Source organism: Rhodamnia argentea, chromosome 4, assembly GCF_020921035.1.
Source record: "Rhodamnia argentea isolate NSW1041297 chromosome 4, ASM2092103v1, whole genome shotgun sequence".
Lineage (NCBI taxonomy): Eukaryota > Viridiplantae > Streptophyta > Magnoliopsida > Myrtales > Myrtaceae > Rhodamnia > Rhodamnia argentea.
The window spans coordinates 30,038,565-30,059,588 of record NC_063153.1 but is presented as its reverse complement, the minus strand read 5'-3'; the positions used below and the strand labels follow the sequence as shown (position 1 = coordinate 30,059,588).

Below are 21,024 nucleotides of genomic sequence, written 5' to 3'. Positions count from 1 at the left end.
ACATAAGATGTGCATAGTGATGGTGTCTAAACAAATGACAAGACGTTGAACAACAACGCTTGAATGGTATATACACATATATACACACGTATATAAAAATAATATATATACATGAAAAATGACATAAATGATTCATGAACTTCAGTTTAATATGCAATGTCGTCACTGAAATTTCAATTTACTCAATTTAATCTCTAAACTATATGAAAATACTCGATATCATCCTTCCGTTAACTCAAGTTAACAGAACATACTTATATGACTTCAAATTTGTTTTTTGAACGCTATACAAAAAAAATGTTACATGCAGATAATCCAAGTCAGTTATTCATCTCAAATCAAGATATAATTATTCATGTCGGGACATATTACCTCCCTAAGTTTTTTCTTTTTCTAGATAGATGGATAAAAACATGGAAATGTTAAATTATCAAATAATGGCTAATTTGTGGTTTGAGAAAATGAAAGAACTACATGAAATGTTTATTGATAGTTCATGAATCACATTAACTAAATTAAAAATTCAGAGATAACATTGTACATCAGATCAAAATTCATGAACCATTTATATCATTTTTCCTTGTATATAAGTTTATGGCAAACTGTTAAAAACTCAGCCTATAAAAAAGAGCCAAGTTTTCTAAAACGAAATTGGGCATTGGTCGGTCTGAGTTCATGTTAGTTGAAATGATCTTGTCGGATGAAGAATCGTTGCTGTTCACCGCTCTTTTGATGCCAACCAACCTCAACACGAGGAAATAAAGATGACATTAATGGAAGCAACCGTAGTAACGGCCAACGCGAACGGCGGTGCATGGAATGCACAGGAACAACTGCGTCACGTTTGTGTGGCACGTTAGAGCCATTACCTGGGACCAAAATGCAGCAACTTGTTCTGCAGAGGGAGCGTCATGAACTCTCCGAGTCGAGCTTCGGATTGCGCCTCACCAAACTTCACTTACATCTGAAGGAATATCTTCTAATCGGGCAGGTGCGATACTTTGGCATGCCGACTGACGTTATCAAACACCCTTCATCATCGTCAATCTCTTCTCCGGTTCATCGTCTGTGTCATGGAAGTAAAGTGGAAATGACACAGACTACTCTCTGATGGCAAGAGTGAAGGAAGATCGGTGTAAGCTCGCCCTTCTGCGTCACGTTTTCCAGATGAAGCAAAGCTCTCAATATGATCGATCATGCCGCGAAAGAATTTAAGGAAATTGTGTTGTTAGAAGTTCGTATGGGCCTCTTGTAACTATCTGGGGTGAACAAGTGTTACAGTTTAGGTTAATACAACAAAGAATCTCGAATTGATACATCTTTTATAAATTTACCCCAAACTAGTTATTTTACTATAAAAAAAACTCAAACTCTTACACAGGTGATAAATTCACCCTTCCTTAGTTTCCGTTAAATTTTACCACCAAATTATTGAGTTGGATAACACATGACGGTTGACAAGTGTACCAGCTTAGGGTTTTTACCCTCTATTTGTCAAGAGCATACCGCTTTTAGATTTTTCATGGTATTAACCAAATTTAACGAAAACTGACGGAGGATAAATTTATCATATGTGTACTAGTTTGAAATTTTTTGTGGTAAAAAAATTAGTTTGTGGTAAATTTATCACAAGTGTATCGAAATGTGAGAATTTTTGTTGTAAAAAATTAGTTTAAAGTAAATTTATCGCAAATATACCAGTTTGAGATTTTTCGTGTAATTAAACCTATAATTTATATGTCAAAATAAAACTTATTGTAATGTAGAAATTCACTTGGCTTAGTATTTTAATAACATGGATAAGGACAAAGTTCATGAGCTTTGCTTCTTTTGTTCTTTTATATGACTTCAACAATTCAAATATTTAACTTTAAAATGTAAATATACAGAAAGGATATTTCGAGATGTTCTTAAATGATATAGTTTATTCTGAAACAATAAATTAGATAATTAAAGGAAATTCATTTAATTTACAATGTTGTGCCATTATACACACAAATATGTGTGTGTGTGTGTGTGTGTGTGTGTGTGTGTGTGTGTGTGTGTGTGTGTGTTGTGCTTATTATTTTGCCGAATGACTAATTTTCACTTCATTTTAATATATTTGAAGCAAATTAGTTATAAAGTTTATAAAATATGTTTATCAAAGTGAACTACGAAAACTATATTTTTTAATAATTTAAAGTAAAGCTTATAAAAATAATCTAATGACTTCCGTTTTAAGATACACGTTATTCGTAAATATGTTTTTGTTGATTAAAGCATAACCAATTTTTTTGAAGTTATTTGATTTTGCGCAATAACAATTACTGTGATCAAATAAATTCAATACATTTGAGAAGTGTATGGATTTTAATAAAATTATAGCTATATCCAACGCAATTTATTAGATATATTTTATTTAGAGACTAAATGGAACAAATAACTCCCGTTACTTTAATATCGCACCAATATTTTAATCTCAAAACTAAAATTAAATATTTAAAATAAAACAAGATCAGATCTCAATTTATTTAAAATACAGAGCATTCCGTGTTATATATAATTTTAGCTTCTACTTTCTGTATAGACTTATTTCAAATATATGTTCCATTATTATAGGCTCAACCTTTTTTTTTCTTATGGGATATGTTCACTAGAAATCCTAAAACTTGCCACGAAAATGCAATTGAGTCCTAAAAATTTACAATAAGTACAATCGAGTCTTAAAACTTATCATATTGGTGCAATCAAATCCTTCCAATAACTCCATCCAAAATGGCTAACGAAAAATATGGACGTGGCTTTTCAAAACATTTTCACTTTCTTATGTGGTGATGATGTCGCTAAAACGACATCGTTTTGATCCAAATTTGATTTTTGATATAATTTTTATTTAAATTGACTTAAAAAATAAGCTAAAATAATAATAATTAAAAAAACAAAGAACAAAAAAGAACTAGTGGCGAGGGCGCCGCTGCCCCCACCATCGGAAAGGATTGATGGTGGGGTAGTGTTGGCGAGAGTCGCCAGTCCTCAACCAAGGGCTAGCGACCCTCGCCGACCAATGGTGATCTCTCTCTCTCTCAATCTCGACTATCCTCCGGTGACTACCTCGTCGAAATCAAGTTGAAGGCTTCGAAATCACGTCGCCGCTCGCAAGCCCCTCAATGGGTCTACATCTACCGATGGATTTCAGTTTCGCCTCCCCCCTCAATTACAAGAGGAAGGCCGAGTAAAGAAGACCAAAGAGCAAGCCCCTCTATATTTTATTCATTTAATCTTTAATTCTGACTTTTGTTGTTCCGCCTTTTTTTTTTTTTCTACCGGAGGTGGCAACGGGCTATTGGCGATTTCATACAAATGTATGGCCACGTCAGCATTTCAGCGGAAACAGCTCTGTTGCGTTTTCTCACTCGTTTCTTTTCCCGTCCAGCGCGACACCGGCCGGCGAAAAGTTGAGTGGGTCGGGCGGGAACGGCGGCGTCGATGACCGGAAGCCACCGCCCTGCCTGCGAATCAATCCCAAATCACCATGGTTCTAAGCACTGCGAAGCGGTCCATCTCTCTACCTCTCCCTTTCTGGGTTCGTGAAACCCTCGAAACCCTTTGAATCCCCAACTCCCGAGAGCTAATCGACGCCGTCGGAGAGCCAGCCGAAGATGAATGCGTTGCTTACTATTGACTGTCGCGGGATGAACTGGAGGGGAGGACGATTGAGCTGACGGCGATTGCCGTGGCATCCGGCGGGAGCTCCTGTCCACCTCCGATGTTGGTATTCCACCTGTAGCTCGGGCGCGAAAGCTGCAACCGCTCTCAATCTCTCTTCACGTAAGTAACTCTTATACAAAGATGATTTAGGCTGGGGCGTTATGTGATTTCATGCCTTACCTGGAATAAATGAGATAGACATGATCAGATCGATGTGAAAGTGCTCAGTTCGCTTTCGCGACGTTTTGAGAGGGATTATGGTTTGGTTTCTAGATTATGAGAACGAGGCTGTGGAAAATCGTCTGATACTACTTGAAGATCACAGGGCAGAGGGCAGTGAAGTTGATTACATTTGTAGTTCAGACATTTTCATACTTCCGCTGACGAATGAGTGAGACATACCCAGATAACTATAAATAGATGCCAATTATCGGTTCAGATACTGAATATTGAGCTTTCATAGTTGTGACAGTTCTGTATCTGCATTTTCTATGAACTGCCTAAAAGTAGGATTAAGTGAAACGTGAAGCTCTTCTGCTGCAATTGAATGCCAGGATATTAGACAAAGTAGGATAAGAATTTTCCTGTTATGAGTTTCGAGGGTCAATGGCATGGGACACGGTGATAAGAAGGATGTAGAGAGTTACGTGTTATACGGGCATAAGGAGTGTACTGCGAGTTTGGCTTCATTGCAGTGCCTTGAGCTTCCCTGCATCTTTTCTTGCCCTTTTTCTTTGATTCAACTGAGAGTTTCACTACTTTTGTCGCTTCGTTGACCCAAAGAACTATGTCTTGGAGATGGAGAGATGAAACCACAGCATGGTCCATTCGTTTTGTCGTATCTCCCTAAGCCTAGGTTGTTCTGGGGGCCTCAAAGTGCAAAAGAACTCTTCTATCCTTTGATCTTCACCGTTTTCCTTCGATACATTTTCCCCCATCTTTGCTATAAGCTTTGATATGTTTGGACATATGACTATGAACCTGTCCTAGTTCAGCACTATTTAGCATTTTTGACCCTGGCATTTTAGAATCGTCTTGGGAGGAAAAAAGAAAGAGATAACCTGACTATCACATTGTTAGTGTGGAAATCCTAAGGTCTTTCCAACCCAAGGTTTAAGCCTATGGAAGAACAAACAATTTCAAGTCAATCGTCTGACTCTCATCAATCTACTTAGCCAAAACCTTGGTCGTTTGGAACCCCATATCCTAGGTATCGACAGGGTAATCACATACAAGCTACCTATGTATAGATTACCATTGGTTTGCTTAAAAACCTAGGGGACTCCTAGATTCAAGGGTTCGAGCACGCATGGAGTAATGCTCGTTTATTACCCACAATGCTTTTTTGAGACCATGTTCATTGGGTATTTGTTAGGCATGCAATTTGTTAATTGATTTCTGAAAATCTTTAGAAACTTTAACAGTTGAGAATTGCGAAATCTCACAGTATCTTTATTGATCCTTTGTTTTTTCCTTGATCATGATATATTTCATTGTTTTATTACTTATCTCAGAAAGAAGCTTCTCTTTCCCTTTCTCACATAAATGGAAAAGCGAAAGTTAATAAGCAAAAGGTTAATGGTTCCAATCAAAAGATTTTGGTTGCCATAAATATGAATAATTCCACTTTGATGGATAGTGAGGGAAAGAGACAAGGACAGATTTTAGTGTGTGGGAGCACTTGCCTGCACTGAGCTCTCCAAAAATTACCATGATATATGGTTTTATTTATATGTATGTCTTGAGCTTTGTCATGTTGCCCCCTTGTAGCCCATTCTTTTTCTTTAAGCAGGACTCCTAGTGGGCCGTTATTTTCACTTGAAAATGTAAAATTAGAGACTTAGCCCACCGGCCCCACCCACATCCTGAAGGAAAACTGTAGAATTAAAAGTAAAAAATGTAAATATATGGAAATTATGAGTCTGAAGAAAGCCACCAAACACTAGCACTTGACAGATTTTTTATTTTGAGTAATGCTTCGATACCGAAGTTATTTGCTAAGTGATGTGCATTCCCTAAATAATTAATTAAGTTAGACCCGTTTGACCATCTAAATTGAATCTGTAACATAACTTTGTAAACCTATTTAAGAGACGGATTTTAGTATGTCTAACATTATTCGTCTTGTTTTTACCTAAAAAATTGCAAAACTGTTGCAAAGACAATACTTAAGAAGAAGAGTAGGTTGAAGGTAAATGGCAGTTCTTATCTTCTAAGAAGTTCAGGGAAAAGAAAATCAGGGATTCTTTTAGGTGCAAAGCACCTTGAAGTGTTATTCTATTTAGATATTTTGTTAACTTTTATCTTTGGTTTCAATGGTTTTTTATTCCAAAATGGACTACTTTACGTGATTATTACCTTTTGGTTTATTGAAAAGTACCCGTTTGAATGGTTCCTAAATGAGGAAATATAAATTTTGATTGATTGCACCGAAGAATTAAAGCGAAATCTTTTTTCTCTTTTATTTGATTATAAGTGGTGATTGCAACATATAAACTCATAATTTACTAACTTAGAAATAAAATCAATTAACACAATGATTATATCTTGATGATGGCTATTCACTCAAGCATACATGTGTTATGGGGAAAATAATGAAATGCTTGAACATGCATTTAACCTAACACGGAGAGTGTGTGTATAGAGTCATGGAAGACCGGACTATAAATGTGCTTATACAACCAAAGTCAAGCACATGTGTATCTATTTAAACTAAGAACAGAGCGTATAGGTGTTGTGGCATGAGTGACTGGGATATATATGATTTTACTAGCAAACTGAAAACGTATATGTGTAGTTAAGTTACGATAAGTGGAAGCATGCACTTTGACTTGATTGGTGGGCATGTAACCAAGCTTGATTTAAGCAAATTCAGTGATTCTAGTGTGCGAATGTCTTGGGTGATCTGAGATTAAATCATTTGAGCATCTAAATAAGCTTAAATAAAGTGCTTATAGGAGTTTCTAGTGATGGTGACGCTGTTATTATGGAGAGCAATAGACTTGTGAGCTTGAACTTGGATTAAATATTGAGGTGTGAGCCACCGACTTATTTCCCACTTGAACTGGTGGCCACCATTTTACTGAGTCATTGATATTTTAACGTTATCATAATGTACTCTTCTGGATCTAGTCTGCCATGATCAATCAGGCTAATTTTTCTCCAGTTCATTGACCTTCAGAACGTTAACAAGGTTTTCTCTGCAGGTGACCTTGCCTTTGAGCTTGTATGCAAATGTTCCTCCAATACGTTTAAGATGGAAGAAGTTCATCTAAATAGTGAGCCTCTCTTTGATGATGGCAATGAATATGAGTTTGAGGAAGATGCAAATGCTATAGTTAACGGGGGTGAAGTTAGCGATGCACAACCAAGGAAAGGACACTCACCACCTACTGTGGGGTTGGAGTTTGATTCTTTTGATCAAGCTTATGATTTCTATAATATGTATGGAAAGGAACAGGGTTTCGGAATCAGAGTAAGCAATTCATGGTGTAGATCAAAGAGGAAAGAGCGTTATAGAGCAAAACTAAGCTGCAGTAGTGCAGGCTTCAAGAAAAAAAGTGAAGCCAACAACCCTAGGCCTGAAACAAGGACTGGATGTCCTGCAATGATAGTGATTAGGCTTATGGATTCTGATAGGTGGAGAGTAATTGAAGTTCAGCTTGAGCACAACCATAAGGTTAGTCCAGAAATCAAGCGCTTCTACAAGTCACATAAAAAGATGACTATTGCTGCAAATGCACAACGACCATCAGAGCCTGTGACGCACATGCATATCATAAAGTTGTATCAGCCAGCTGCTATCGACTCTGGATGTAATAGCTACTTGAGTATCAGTAGGAGAGATGGAATCAATTCCATTGATCGCGCCAAACATTTGGAGCTTAAAGAGGGAGATGCCCATGCATTATATAACTACTTTTGTCGCATGAAGTTGACCAACCCAAATTTCTTTTATTTGATGGATATTGATGATGGTGGGCATCTGAGAAATGTGTTTTGGGCTGATGCCAGGTCTAGGGCTGACTATGCTTACTTTTCAGACACGGTTGCTGTTGATTCCATGTGCTTGGCTAACAAATTTGAAATTCCCTTGATATCCTTCGTTGGCATCAATCATCATGGACAGGCGGTTTTGCTGGGCTGTGGCTTTGTTGGACATGAATCAGTTGAGAATTTTGTTTGGATATTTCAGGCGTGGTTGAAGTGCATGTTGAATCACCCTCCACAAGTAATATTTACAGACCAGTCCAAAGCCTTCCAAACTGCAATTTCTGAGGTATTCCCAAAAACTCGTCATTGCTTTTGCACATGGTATATTATGCAGAGAGTCCATGAAAAACTGGGTGGATTGAAGGGGTATGAAGTGATTCAAAGACAGCTGAAGAGATCAGTCTTTAATTCTTTGAAAATAGCTGAATTCGAAACTTCTTGGGCTGAGATGATCCATAGACATGGACTTGGGGACAATAAATGGCTCTGTTCTCTATATGAGGATAGGCAAATGTGGGTTCCTGTATACTTGAAGGATACATTCTTCGCAGGGATGATTCTTATTCAAGCAAGTGAAAGCAAGAGTGCCTTTTTTGATGGTTATGTACAAAAACATATGTCTTTCAAAGAATTTGTTGATAAATATGATTTAGTTTTGCATAGGAAGCGCTTGAAAGAAGCCATGGCAGAGCTAGAGTCCAGAAATTTGAACTGTGAGCTGAAAACAAGATGCAACTTTGAGGTGCAGCTCTCCAAGGTGTACACAAAAGAAATTTTCAAGAGATTCCAGTCTGAGGTCGAGGGAATGTACTCTTGCTTCAACACAAGGCAGATAAAGGTCAATGGTGCAATCATAACATACTTAGTGAAAGAACGAGTGGTAAATGGAAATGAAAAGGAGGTTAGAAATTATGAGGTCTTGTATGAGACGTCTCAAGTGAATATTCGATGCATATGCAGCTTGTTCAATTACAAAGGTTATCTTTGTCGCCATGCGTTGAATGTTCTCAACTATAATGGTGTGGAGGAAATTCCGAGGCAGTATATTCTTTCACGTTGGAGCAAGGATTGCAAGAGACAACCTCCTGTGATACCTCATGGTTCCAATGATCTTGATGTGCATAACCCGGCTTGGTGGCATAGCAATCTGTACAGACGTGCCATTCCAATTGTGGAGGAAGGCGCTCGATCCAAAGACCACTACAAGATTACTTTGCACGAATTGGAGGAGTTGTTGAATAAACTTGATCTTGTTGAGGACAACTTAAGTGCACCAGAAAATGTTTGAGTTTCCTCCTCAATGTAGTTGTCAGAAATGGAAGAAGAGAAAAAATTAGACAAGTGGTAACCCTACTGACCTTGTATGGGTTTTAATCTACTTCCTGCATCTCCTCCATGTTCAATGCCCATACAAACGAAACATGGAGCTTAGACAAGAGGGTAAGTTAATCTTTTCCTGCATTTGTTGATTTTGGTTTGTGATTACTAGCCAATTATTTCTCCAGGATAGCATTTGAATGCCTTAAGTTGAGTGGCCTATTGTAAACTAGACCTGTAATGCACAAGATGTTGCTTTTTATTCTTCTCGACATCGAACCAGTTCGAAGCCTTTTTTAGCAAGCCCAGGTTGTGATTTAATTTTATTTTTTTTCCCTCAGTTAAGTAGTTTCATTTCTTGATTACAGAGGAGTCACAGTAACCATGGACCCTTCAATAACTTCATTGTGATGTTTCCATTTGAAAATTGAAATGCAGTGAACGTCATTTGGTTTTTTTTTTAGTTGTACATTTTCTTGACATTGAAGAAGATATGAATACATGCAAACATAGCAATTTTTCGATCCTTCAATCACTTCATTGTGATGTTTCCATTTGAAAGTTGAAATGGAGTGACGTCATCTGTTATTTCCTTTTTTGGTCTTGTGCATCTTCTTGACATTGAAGAAGACATAAATACATGAAAAGATTACAACTTTTTCGCTTGTTTCAAGCAAATCGTTTTTCTTGTGAGGTCAGTGGGTGTTTCATGAATCTGGTATTTACCTTGTTAAAGTGATTTTCTTTTTAACATAATGAAAGGAGCCTTTTTCTCAATTCGGAGCAACTGTCTTGGAAAGGCAACTTGCTTATAGATTGAATATATGCAAATTTACTTGTGAATTTATGCAGATTGTGGATGGTGAAGGAGAGACTAAGGAGCAGTTGAGAACTGAACAAGATGACTTGACTTGAGTTCTTGTACTCGCTGAGACATTGAAACAGGCCCCCACATGAATGAATTTGTGAAGGTTCTGTATGCTGATGAATCTTACCATGGATGGATGCGGAAGAGACTCATCGATGGTGCTACCAGCCCTTCACTAGTGGTCATGAAGTGGAATTGGATATAGTATATTTTATTTTATTGGTGCCTGAGGAGGAAGAGTTTACATAACCAGTTCTCAGTATGCCGAGGGAGGTCAATGAACTTGCAAAGGTCGATCGAGCTGCGCTTTTTCACCAGTTTTGTGCAAGTGAAGAAGAAAAGTATGTTTACGTGAAGTAAGGAATATCAAGATCTCCAATATGGTTAGACAAAAGCTACGTATGCCAGAAACTGAGTGAATCTAGGCAACTGACAATCGTCTTAAGGTATTAGTTCCTTGTTCATTTTTGACTTAGATAAATGATTGCTGTAACGTGGTGCTGATTCTTCATGGCGGGTTTTAGTTTGACACCTTTTGTTTATCACAGTGAGATGAAGGCTGAGATGGATAGGTTTGTGCGAAAAAAGAAAGAAGATCTGAACAAATTTTGGAAGTATAAGCTTGAATGGCTTCACAGAGATGAGGAAAGTATACTGCTCGCTTTTTAGAAAAAAAGCTTCTCAAGATACGTCTTCATGATGCTGAGGTACAACTGAAAACTTGTGAACTTGGCGAACTGAAGGTATCTGTTACTTCTGCATCTGTCACTTAACTGATTAATTCTAAATCAAGTTCTTTCGCTTGCTTTACATGTGCGTTCTCAAAATTTGCATTTCATATGGAAGGGAGTAAAAGGTTCGGCCTTGTCATGATTTCCCTTTACTGAGACTCAATAGATCTTAGAGTTGGTTTTGATATTCTCTCTCTACGTCTGTCTTCAAGAAGGAAAGGAGTATCTATTCCCGAGCTTTTATGTACAAAAACGTATGGGAATATATTTTTTAGAAGACCAGGGTGCAGATGGATGGACTGGATTTATTTCATTTTTTCCTGCCCTTTGTGAAATGCTAATTGTCGTCTTTCTGACCAAAATATGTTTAATGGAACAGAAAATAGTAAAGTAAGAAGAATGCTCCCACGGAAAGGAAGAAGAGTGCTGAATCGGGGACGAAAATAATCAACAAAGAGATGAAGCGGTTTGCAACAGTGAACCTGGTCAGAGAAGATTCGGTAGTAACTCGAAGATCAGATTGGAAGACTGACCCAAACAGGGGGACAAACTGAAGGAGGAGAGGGAAGAGGAGGATGGAAGCAGAATTGCTGGCCTGCTAGGTCTTTTCCCATCACATGGTCATGCGCATATGCATTAGTATCCATTTGGGTTGTCCTGCTTATCCTTTGGTGCTCAAGAAATTTCAAAATCCGATTTCGCCTGAGTTGGTTCTTCCTCTTTGCAGCAATGAATCCACACCCTCGTGTAGTGCTGTTCTGAGCCGCTTTCGAAGAAAGAGACGGAGACAATCTCGCACGATCATGAAGAAGGGCTTGGGCATATTCATGCCATTCAAGTAGTCCTATCGCGAGTTCCCATGTTACCATCACTCATATCCGACTGTGCCCGTTCCGATGGTGCAGGGACGCCCCCCCAGTAACAGGCTCATCAATGGTGCCATGGCTCCCCGGTTCAGTCACAATACAAAAGCGAGCCCTTCGAGTGACGTGGGGGATGCCGCGAGACACGAGTTCGAGCAGGCACATTTCGCCTCAGTCTAACTGAAAAATTATTTTGTGATCGTAATCGCATTGGGAAATTTGGTAATGAAACTGAATGACATAAACATGATAACACGAACAAATTGTCAGCCCTAGTTGAATACATCTTAACACTTCAATGTATTGTTTCAAAAGTAATGACTCCATATATTAACACATGCAACAATCTCCAAACGAAAGAAATCAACGGCGGTTTGATTCCGGGTATGACCACGAAAAGGAAAGATATGTTACAAATCAGATACGGATGGAGGCGTACAAAGCCAAGACTCGGTGTCCTCACCTTCTGATCCCTTTGCAAGAATTTCCAACAACATATTCTATAGCCTTTGAATTTTATACTGTTTACCACCTAATCGCACATTTTATATGATTGGTGACCCTGGTTGTTGTTTCGCGAGTCGTCTTGTCACTAGAGTCTGCCTGATTTTAAACGCCCGTGATACACGAACCTAAAACGAAGAAGAAACTGTACAATTGCAAGTAAATATGATGACGCGGCAACTAGCGTCGGCAATCCTACCGTGCGTTGTACGGCAGTTCTGTAGCTATGACAGAATGCTCTACTTGAGTCATACCTACTGCTCATTTTGAGCGAGCCCGTCGCCGCCGCCGCCGCTCATCACGGTGTCAATGGAAGCGGAGCCCGCATTATCCTACGTCGAAACAAAGCGCCTCTTCTTCGGTTGCTGATGAAAAACAGAAGCGAAGGGAACCAGGGAGACAATTCTCAATGTGGGTGGTCCAAGCAATAGGAGCGAATCTCATTTGAAGGTCCAGTCCACGATTGGCCCACCTCTCCATTGCTATCTCTCTGAGCATGCGAAATCGATTAAAAGGCCCCATCGATCTGTTTCCACGTGGTCCTTCATCCCATTTTCAAAACTTATGACTTATTTAATACAACTCGAAATTAAGTACCTAATTATTATTGCCGGCATAAAGTGCTGAAATTGAAAGGAAATGTTTGGTACTAGTCTTAAAATCTAATGCCATCTATACATATTTCTCTGCTAAATAAATCGAGTAATATCTCCCCTTTACTTCACCCTTTACAAGTGAACTCTCGACTTAATTCAATTATTTCGAGTATTTTAAGCCCAAACTAGTTACAACTATCAAACAAGCTTAATTCCAATAAGGCATTGCACAATGCACACTGTGAGATCATCAAACCGGCCACCCATGGTTTTTTTCGAAAACTCAAGGGCTCGGATGCGTAGTCTCGACCGTCCGATACTCATAAAAGACTTCACTGATCCACGAATCAGTTAAATTGCAGGCCTTTGGTCATGTGCAGTCGATGGAATTTGAACGAGCTATTGAAATTTTCAATTTCTGAACTGAAAAGATCGTTGAGGTTCCATCGTGACGGCCGCGGCTACTCAGGAAGGAAATCATTACATAGATAAGGGACAGGCCAAAATTTGAAGTACAAGTATAGGCACCCACAGATTAACTGCTACAATGACCAGAACTGGACCTTTTTTTTTTTTTCCTTTCTCTACCAAGTCCCCCACATGGAGGCCTCAACGTCATTCGATCACATGCTTGTGCTCGTACTAGGGACTAGGCTTCATTAGATTTGCTCAAAACCTGTCAGGTAATTGTCCATCCCCACACGCATGAATTGTCACTGCTCAGATTGCCTCTGAAAGTTAGCTGGCCACCTCAGCCATCTGAACGTCAAGCCTGAACAGCACAGCCAGAACAATATAGTCCATCCAACCAACTTCGATCGATTGTCATTAACGTGGACGCCAGCGCTGATGTGGATAATTTTAATATTTTTTCGATTTATTTTTTTTTCCTCTCTTTCTTCTGTCAACCAATCGTCGATGCCATTGTCGGCGAGGGTGAGCCTTTCTAGAGCTAGGCGAGGTCGGCCTCACCCAACGACGGCAAGGTCGAGCCTCACGACGGCAAGGTCGAGCCTCGCCTTGCCTTTGGCCGATCGTTAATCCGACAACCGGCTAGAGGAAGAAGGGGAAGAAAAAATAAATAAAAAAATTTGAAACGCCTTAAAATGTTATTCAAAATTGCCACATCTGCGGCTGACGACGCTAGCTGGCTAAAGTTGGACGAATGGAAATTTAGCACAGATACAAAAAATTTAGAACTCAATTGACAAAAAATAAATAAATTTAAGATTGAATTGACACGATTATAATAGGTTTAAAATTTTTTTGGTAATTTTTTCAGAGGACGGCTCTAGGGCAAAACCAGAAACGTCTTAATCTTTTTTATCTTGCTGACCAAAAAAAAAAAAAATCTTTGCGATCTTGATCTGTTCCGCCGTGCATATGTGTACTTGTTTCTTGACCATTTAGTTGAGGCTTGACGTGGATCGATCCAGTGTCGTTGTGGGAAACCCCACTTGCTGGTTTGGGATCAAATTCGCATTGATAACACATTTATTATCCAGGAGTGACATGGATCCCTAAGCCCTACATGAATCGAAGTTTTGTGAATGATGATTGATTATTGCGACCAACTCCAAGACTACATAACACACAGCTCTCAGCTAGCTACGTCAACTATTCTTTCCAGATAAAGCAAAGTCCGCGTTGTCGCCGTCTCCTGCCCATTTCTCGTCGTCGGATTCGAACAGCGACGCCAGCGATTGGAATGCCGGCAGGCTGTCGTTCAGATCCTTCTCTGCTTCCCCGGAGGGAGCGAAGTGCTGATTTAAATAGGACGGATACTTGCTTTCTCGCTCCTCGTCGGGGACATGGCCGTCTTGGTCGACGCCTAGTTTGGAGAAATCCGAGTCGAGGATCTGGCAGATGTCTTCCACGTTGAAGTCGATCATGAAGTCCGGCGGTTCCTCCTCCGAGTTGAACGACAACGACCCGTCGCTCATGTCCGAGTCCGGAAGCATTTGCTTCAGCAAGTCATTGCCGCCTGGGGATGGTCCCAATTCCACATCAGTAGCATTCTGTGGAGCAACTTGCGGCTCTGGATCCGGGACTCCACGAACGTTGCTTTCCTGCACCCTCTCCTGCTCATGCTCTTGCTGCGACGTCGAGCGAGGTTGGACCGTCAGCTCTCGTTGCGAATAGTGAAGTTGGACCGACCTCAACGTTTCGGGCTTCTTGGCTAAGTGGGTGTTCCAATAGTTCTTTATCTCATTGTCCGTGCGCCCCGGAAGTCTTCCAGCAATCAACGACCATCTACGGGATCATAAGATTTCGGTTTCGTTTATTCTGTCCAGCTAGGTTTCCTAATGCCAGCTAGAATTATCAGCTGAAAAGAAAAATGGACGTGATGATCTGAACCTGTTGCCCAATAGCTTGTGAAGCCGGATGATTAGTTCTTCCTCGTCGGGTGAGATGTTCCCTCTCTTAATGTTGGGCCTCAGGTAATTCATCCAGCGCAGCCGGCAGCTCTTGCCGCATCTTCTCAGACCTTCACCAGAATCATAGAGTGTTAAAACTGAAGCACGACAAGCCCGCATTACCGAATTGACTACCGTCGAATTTGTTCCGAAACACAGTGCTTAGCAGATTCTATCGGAGGATCTCTGGAAAGACTAGAGAAGTCCAACAGGAAGAGGACGTAACTTGCCAAAAAGAATATTAAAAAAAAAAAGGAGGTAATGAAAGACAAAAGGAGCCACAAAAAGCGATTGATATTAAAGAAGCTTAAACCAGAAGAGGCTCTAAAAAACCTAGTCTTGACCATATGTTCCGCCAGGAAAGGTCCCCAGGCATGATTCCGCCTTTTGGATTATTGCGGTATGGTTCCAGGAGTACAAACTCTCATCATTTAAGGTTGACAGCACTCGCGAAAATCAAGTTCCGGGGTACGGTCGTCGCGTTCGAGCTTATATAATAACGTGGAGAAAACAACCCTTTTTTCCTGTTGCTCAGGCCGAACTGGGGGAAGTCCGAATGCACCAATGTCGTGCGTTAGGACAGCTGCCTAGGATGGTAATTCTGATTGTCGGAGCAACTGCTGCGACAAACAGCGCACGGCTTTCTTTGATATCGAAATACCGGTTCGCGCAGCAGAGCAAGAGGGATTCCATGCATGAACCCAGAAGTGGACAGGGCGTGTGCCGGGGGAGGAGCTCCCTCCTGTGCATGGAATTGTGAGAGAGAAAGTAAGGGAGATAGGTAAGTTCTAAAGTTCTAACTTTACCAGTTTCCCTGGAGAGGCGACTCCATTTGCCTTCACTGTGAAGCTTGACGTAGTCCACCAGGATCTTGTCTTCCGCAGCCGTCCACGCTCCTTTGTTCAGCCCGTCCTTGTCGCACCTCGGGCTCCTCCCCATCTTCTTGTTTGCTTTCTCTCTCTCTCTCTCTCTCTCTCTTGAATTCTTGAATGCACCTGGAGGAGAGGAGAGAAGAGAGAGAGAGAGAAAGGGTTCGAATGGGGAAGTGACGATGGAGCTTTGGGATTGCGGGCGCACCACCCTGAATTTAAAAGGCAAGGAGGAAGAGAAGGTCGGGTTGGATTGGAATCCATGGTTTTAGAAAATGTTGGTCCTTTTTTAAATTAAACATCTGTTGTGATAATTTGTAAAATAAAACCTCGTTGGGGGGACCCCCGTTCCGGTCCACGACAAGCGTCGCGTGAATCCGATACATGTACTGAACTAAATCAATCCTGTTCGTATACCGTATTCATCTAGGAATCTTCCATGGGCCAGACGCATCGGCGGGGGCTCCCGGAATGGGTTCGGCTCCCCGTGTTATGAAGGCGAGCGCAGATCACTCGTTCAAAATTTTGGATCCCGTTTTATTCGCGAGACATTTCGCCGGATAAAGACGTATCGACGTGATAACGGGTTTTCGGTCATACAAAAATAACCAAACATTCCGAAATCGCGTTAGCCTTGGATTTATTAATTTATTGTCGTAATTATAGTTATTATTACTCTGATTTTTGTGATTATTATTATTGTTACATGTGGCGGGTTGGGGCAAGTTGGAGCAAGTATTGACCGTGAGAAAGGTAATTTGACAGTCCACATTATTTTAACTCCGACGGCTCTGCGATTGCAACTGCCCAAAAACGCTTTTGACCTTAATGAAGGCTTTGCGTGCTCCCGTAGGTAACCGGACTCTCAGACCAATTTGAATCGTTATAGCAGACCAAGCGAGATCAAGCACGAAGAACTTACGACAAACGATCATGTTCTTGTAATGACCACAGGATTGAAACAAATCGCGTTGGTAATATAGGTCTAGTTTGAATGCAACGTGGCTCTAGAGTCAGGATCGCGGGCGCAGGCCGGAACCCCGAACGAACGAGCGGCTCGCCGATCGTATCGCCCGATCCGTGATGGGGATCGAGCCGTGCTTTGGGGTCGTGTCGGAAATCGGATCCTAGTAAAGAACGGAAAGATACGCGTGCGGCGCATGCCGAAGCTTGAAGGGGAGCGGCACAAAGACTTACCTGTTTTTTTTTTGTAACTCGTAGACCTATTGCTCGCGCCATTTGGGATTCTCATTTTGGTCCAACCGGCCATGGAAGCTTTTACTCGGATGGGCCGCTCTTGGCTCAGTGAATGTCGCTTATTCTGGCATTCATCAATGGTGGTATATAGTTGATTTATGTACCAATGAAGATCTTTATACTTAATAGCAGGTTGGTTACACCTACAACCGAAATGGAAACCGAGCATTTCGCAGTTCAAAAATGCCGAACCTCGTCTCAAATCATCATTTGTTAGGACTACTTCCTAACTTTTACTTAAAAAAGATCTTCTTAATTCTCGAATAATGCGCTCCCATGCATCACCGTAGGAATTGGTTCAAGCTGCAGGGTACTTATCCATAATTTTTCGCGACTGCATCACACATATTTTACACACACACAAAAAAAACAAAATGAGGAAATTATGTGAAATTTCGATATGTCGGCGTCCTAATGTTTTTGAAAAGTTGTAAGTGTCTAGAATTAAATAAAAATCAGAGCATAAATGATAAATCCCTAAAATTCTAGAGCATGTCATACGGGGAAAGGTTACCTCGTGTACGTGGTTACTTTATTTTGTCGAGGCTGCATCCCCCACGCGTCCAATTATTACACTTGTTGTGCACATGTTCACTCCTTTTCAGCCTCGTCATGAGTAGTGCGGACCACTTTTTGGGATTGTACAGATGAGATTACTTGCTATTTGATAATTAGTTGGTTGGTCCTTCGCTTATCAAAATATAAAAGGAGAATTCCCGGACTCAAATTCTCTTTATTCGGTTTCGAAATTCAAACGATAGACTGCAAGAAAATCTGATTCGTCAAAGCATCAAGAACCACATGTTTAGCGTGAATGCGCCCATCAAAGTCCACATGTCGTTCCCAATCTGGGGTGTTAAATCATCCCGCGTCAGCTTGCTTATGGGGTTTATATGTTCCGCGTTAAGTCTTTTTGGATTAATCATTTTGACATGATATAAAGCTCCAATGCTGTCTGATCCGACTTCCACGTGAAAAGAAGCTGTCAAAATATCCGGCGCTACCTCCGAGGAGTGGGACGACCCCCACTATTTTAAGGCATATTTTCATGTGGGGGTGTTCCTCCGCTGTGGAAAACCATAGAGACGGACCTACATTTTCACCGTCTTGGACCAATCAATATACCTACGCAATTGAATCCATGTTAAAGTAGGGTTTTTTACTTAAATTACTACACAATTGCCTACCCTTCCTTGGGGATCTTTCCTTCCACACTTAAACTTCAATACCTCCCTGGAAGCTTTGGAAAGTTCGCTAGCTACCCAGAAAATATGGTGGCGAAAGTCACCGCCTCCGCCTCCGGCGAACATTTGAAAGTTTGTTATTCCAAGGACCGAAAACCCGATGGCCAGCTCCACCTGACGGCACGTATCTGGCGTCGAACATTAAGTACGTCTTCATGAAGAAGCATGGAAGAAGAAGAAGAGGAGAAGAAAGCAAAGTAGGGGCGAACTCGAGGATAAACGTTCTGTGTTGTCGGAAAGGAATGTCGATTCTTGTTATCGGGGCCGGAGCGGCTGTTGGCCCCCGGTTACGATTGCAAGTCGAAGGAAAGAACTTTTAGGATCGAGATTTCTTTTCGGGGCCTACTTTACTTATGCCGAATACAGCATGTTAGAGTCACGCTATCGGGAGACAACATTGTCTCGTAAGCGCCGTTAATACAATGCTACGGAAAAATTATCAAAAAAGTCTTAAACCTATTTCAATTGTGCCAATTTAGTCATAAATCTTTTTTTTTTTTGTTAATTTAATCCTAAGCCTTTTGACGTTGTGCCAATTCAACATGTGTGGCCAATTTTGGCGAGAAACGATAACATGGATGCCGACCGTTCTACATGGTATAGCCGGCGTTAACGTAGTTATATTTTAATAACGTTTTGAATCTTATCAAAAACATTTCTTCTTTTCATTTTTCTTTTCGTTTCTTTTCTTTACTTTTTCTTTTTTTTTTTTTTTCCTTGGCTTAGGGCCGGGACTCCCTTGCCGGCACAGGGCAAGGGTGTCGCGGCCCTCACCGGGTTCTCAGTTACGTGGTAACCGGTCGTGTCGATCTCAACTTCTCTTCTCGGTCATGCATACAAGACGAGTGTGTCGATTTCATATTAGGCTGCCGAACATAACACATGTAGAGTTTTTTCCTTGATGCTACGCATGCAATTATGCAATCCTGCGCCTGAGACCCCTTGCAAATTAGTCATTGGAGACAAGACAACCTCGATAATAAGTCGTCCCAAGTTCACGTGTCATTGAAGGCATTTATCATAACCATTGCTCGGGGCGTGTTGGTTTCTGTATTCGTTAACGGCCGACATGTTCTTATTGTTTTAAAATATTCAAATATTAAGACACGCCCGTATCTAATAGTTTAAACCTTTTGAGCAGTTGGCAGTGGTCATGTCTCACTTATAATAACACTATTTGCATGTAGAAGACAAGTACGTAAGTTTCCACCGTACTGTTGAGAGGCAATCTACATGCGCTATATTATCATTCATTCCTAGTTGGAGGAAGCGCCTTTGATTAGCACATTTACAAATTGTAGGGACATTCATGAATTATAGGCATCGCTTACATGCAAACTTGACTAAAATTAAAAGTGGGTAATGTCCACAGTTTGTAACGAACCAATCAGATGCATGGTCGGAAGAAATTATATGGGCTAGCCACTGCACGAGTGGAATACTTACTTTGTCGAATAGAAAGGCCAACACGAGAGCGAGGCAAGCTGGGAACGGGATGAACATGCAACGCGAAGACCAAGCCGGAGATTAGCGGATGTTCTCGCGGAGCGGACTCTCAACGAGGCAATTGAGACTATTCGAAAGTCCGATTTATGTCAGATCCACCCGGAGGTCGATTTCTGTATCGGCCGTAATTAACGTTATTTTCTCATAATGTTGGGATTTGCGTAACATGCATAGGCAAATAAATCATAAATGCAGCGGAAGTAAATAAAAACCTATACACGTATCTCCAGAGGTGTAGTTCATGCGTTTCAATCGAAAATCATATTAAACGAAAGAGGATTAACGAGTTACCTCTTGAAGCGTGCTTGAAACGAAAAAGGTTCGGACGTTCTATCCGAGCCCCACAAGTGTTGAGCCTCTAGTTCGGACACACCACCAATCACAAAGACGAACGGAAGAACGAACACGCGAAAGTTACCACCTTAATTGTGCTAGCAATTCGTGGCAACAAATTCTCCGCACGCTTGATTCTCGGTCACTGCAAGAACGTAAGGGTGCGTATGGTAACGTTTACGTTCCCGGAACAACTTTTGGAACAGAAACACTTTTTTCTGTTTCTGTTTCCGGCTACGATTTTTGGGAACAGAAACGCGTTTGGTAACTATAAAAAAAAAATGTGTTCAAAAGCTTTGATAAAAAGTCGTCGTCTTTGAAAATGTGAAGGAGTAGTCCAGGAACAGAGGGTTGCAAAAAGTGTTCCTCTTGCGTCATAAAATGTGTTCAAAAGCTTTGATAAAAGTGTTACGGGAACAAAGAAACAAGTATTTTTTGTTTCTCGTTTCTGCTCCAAAAGTGTTCCCATTTCTGAAAAGTGTTCCCGGAACACTTTGGGAACACTTTTTTACCATACACGTTTCTGTTCCCAAAGTGTTCCCGGAACACTTTGGGAACAGAAACACTTTTCCTGGAGCGTTACCATACGCACCCTAAATGTCAAGAGAGTTTTTTTTTTTTTTCTCTCACACTCTCGTCTTTTTCCTCTCAATGCACACACACTAATGACGAGAGAAAAACTGTTTTTGTGACGCTTTCTTTTAATCAAAAGAAACGCACGATCAGCAAGCAGTTGCCGATCATGCATGTGCACGATCAGCAACCGCTTGCTGATCGTGCAAGTGTGTTGCACGGTCAACTTCTTGACCGTGCAGCACACGGCATAAACAAATGCA

At 40.8% G+C, this 21,024-nt stretch overlaps 2 protein-coding genes across 7 annotated transcripts in view; one reads left to right on the top strand and one right to left on the bottom strand.

Moving 5' to 3' along the window:
- LOC115748816 (protein FAR1-RELATED SEQUENCE 6-like) overlaps positions 1–11,305 on the top strand; it is a 28,519-nt gene extending 17,214 nt beyond the window's left edge. Inside the window, exons 2-5 of one of the 6 annotated variants that reach the window (XR_007198083.1) lie at positions 6,897–9,123; positions 9,853–10,314; positions 10,417–10,575; positions 10,979–11,305. Coding sequence is in view for 1 of the 6 variants with exons in the window: in XM_030685458.1 (XP_030541318.1) it covers positions 6,897–8,971 (2,075 nt within the window). In the remaining 5 variants the exon portion in view is untranslated. Of the gene's footprint in view, positions 1–3,386; positions 3,811–6,896; positions 9,298–9,852; positions 10,315–10,416; positions 10,612–10,814 lie in introns of those variants that run through there. The other 5 variants (XR_007198084.1, XR_007198082.1, XR_007198085.1 and 2 more) reach the window with 5 other exon arrangements.
- Positions 11,306–14,082: 2,777 nt separating this feature from the next.
- On the bottom strand, positions 14,083–15,918 carry LOC115748817 (transcription factor MYB1-like). The gene is made up of 3 exons (XM_030685461.2): positions 15,786–15,918; positions 14,921–15,050; positions 14,083–14,815 (listed from the first exon to the last, which is right to left on the bottom strand). The coding sequence occupies exons 1-3, from the start codon at positions 15,916–15,918 to the stop codon at positions 14,176–14,178; spliced, it is 903 nt and encodes a 300-aa protein (XP_030541321.1). The 3' UTR covers positions 14,083–14,175.
- Between the last annotated feature and the right edge of the window lie 5,106 nt (positions 15,919–21,024).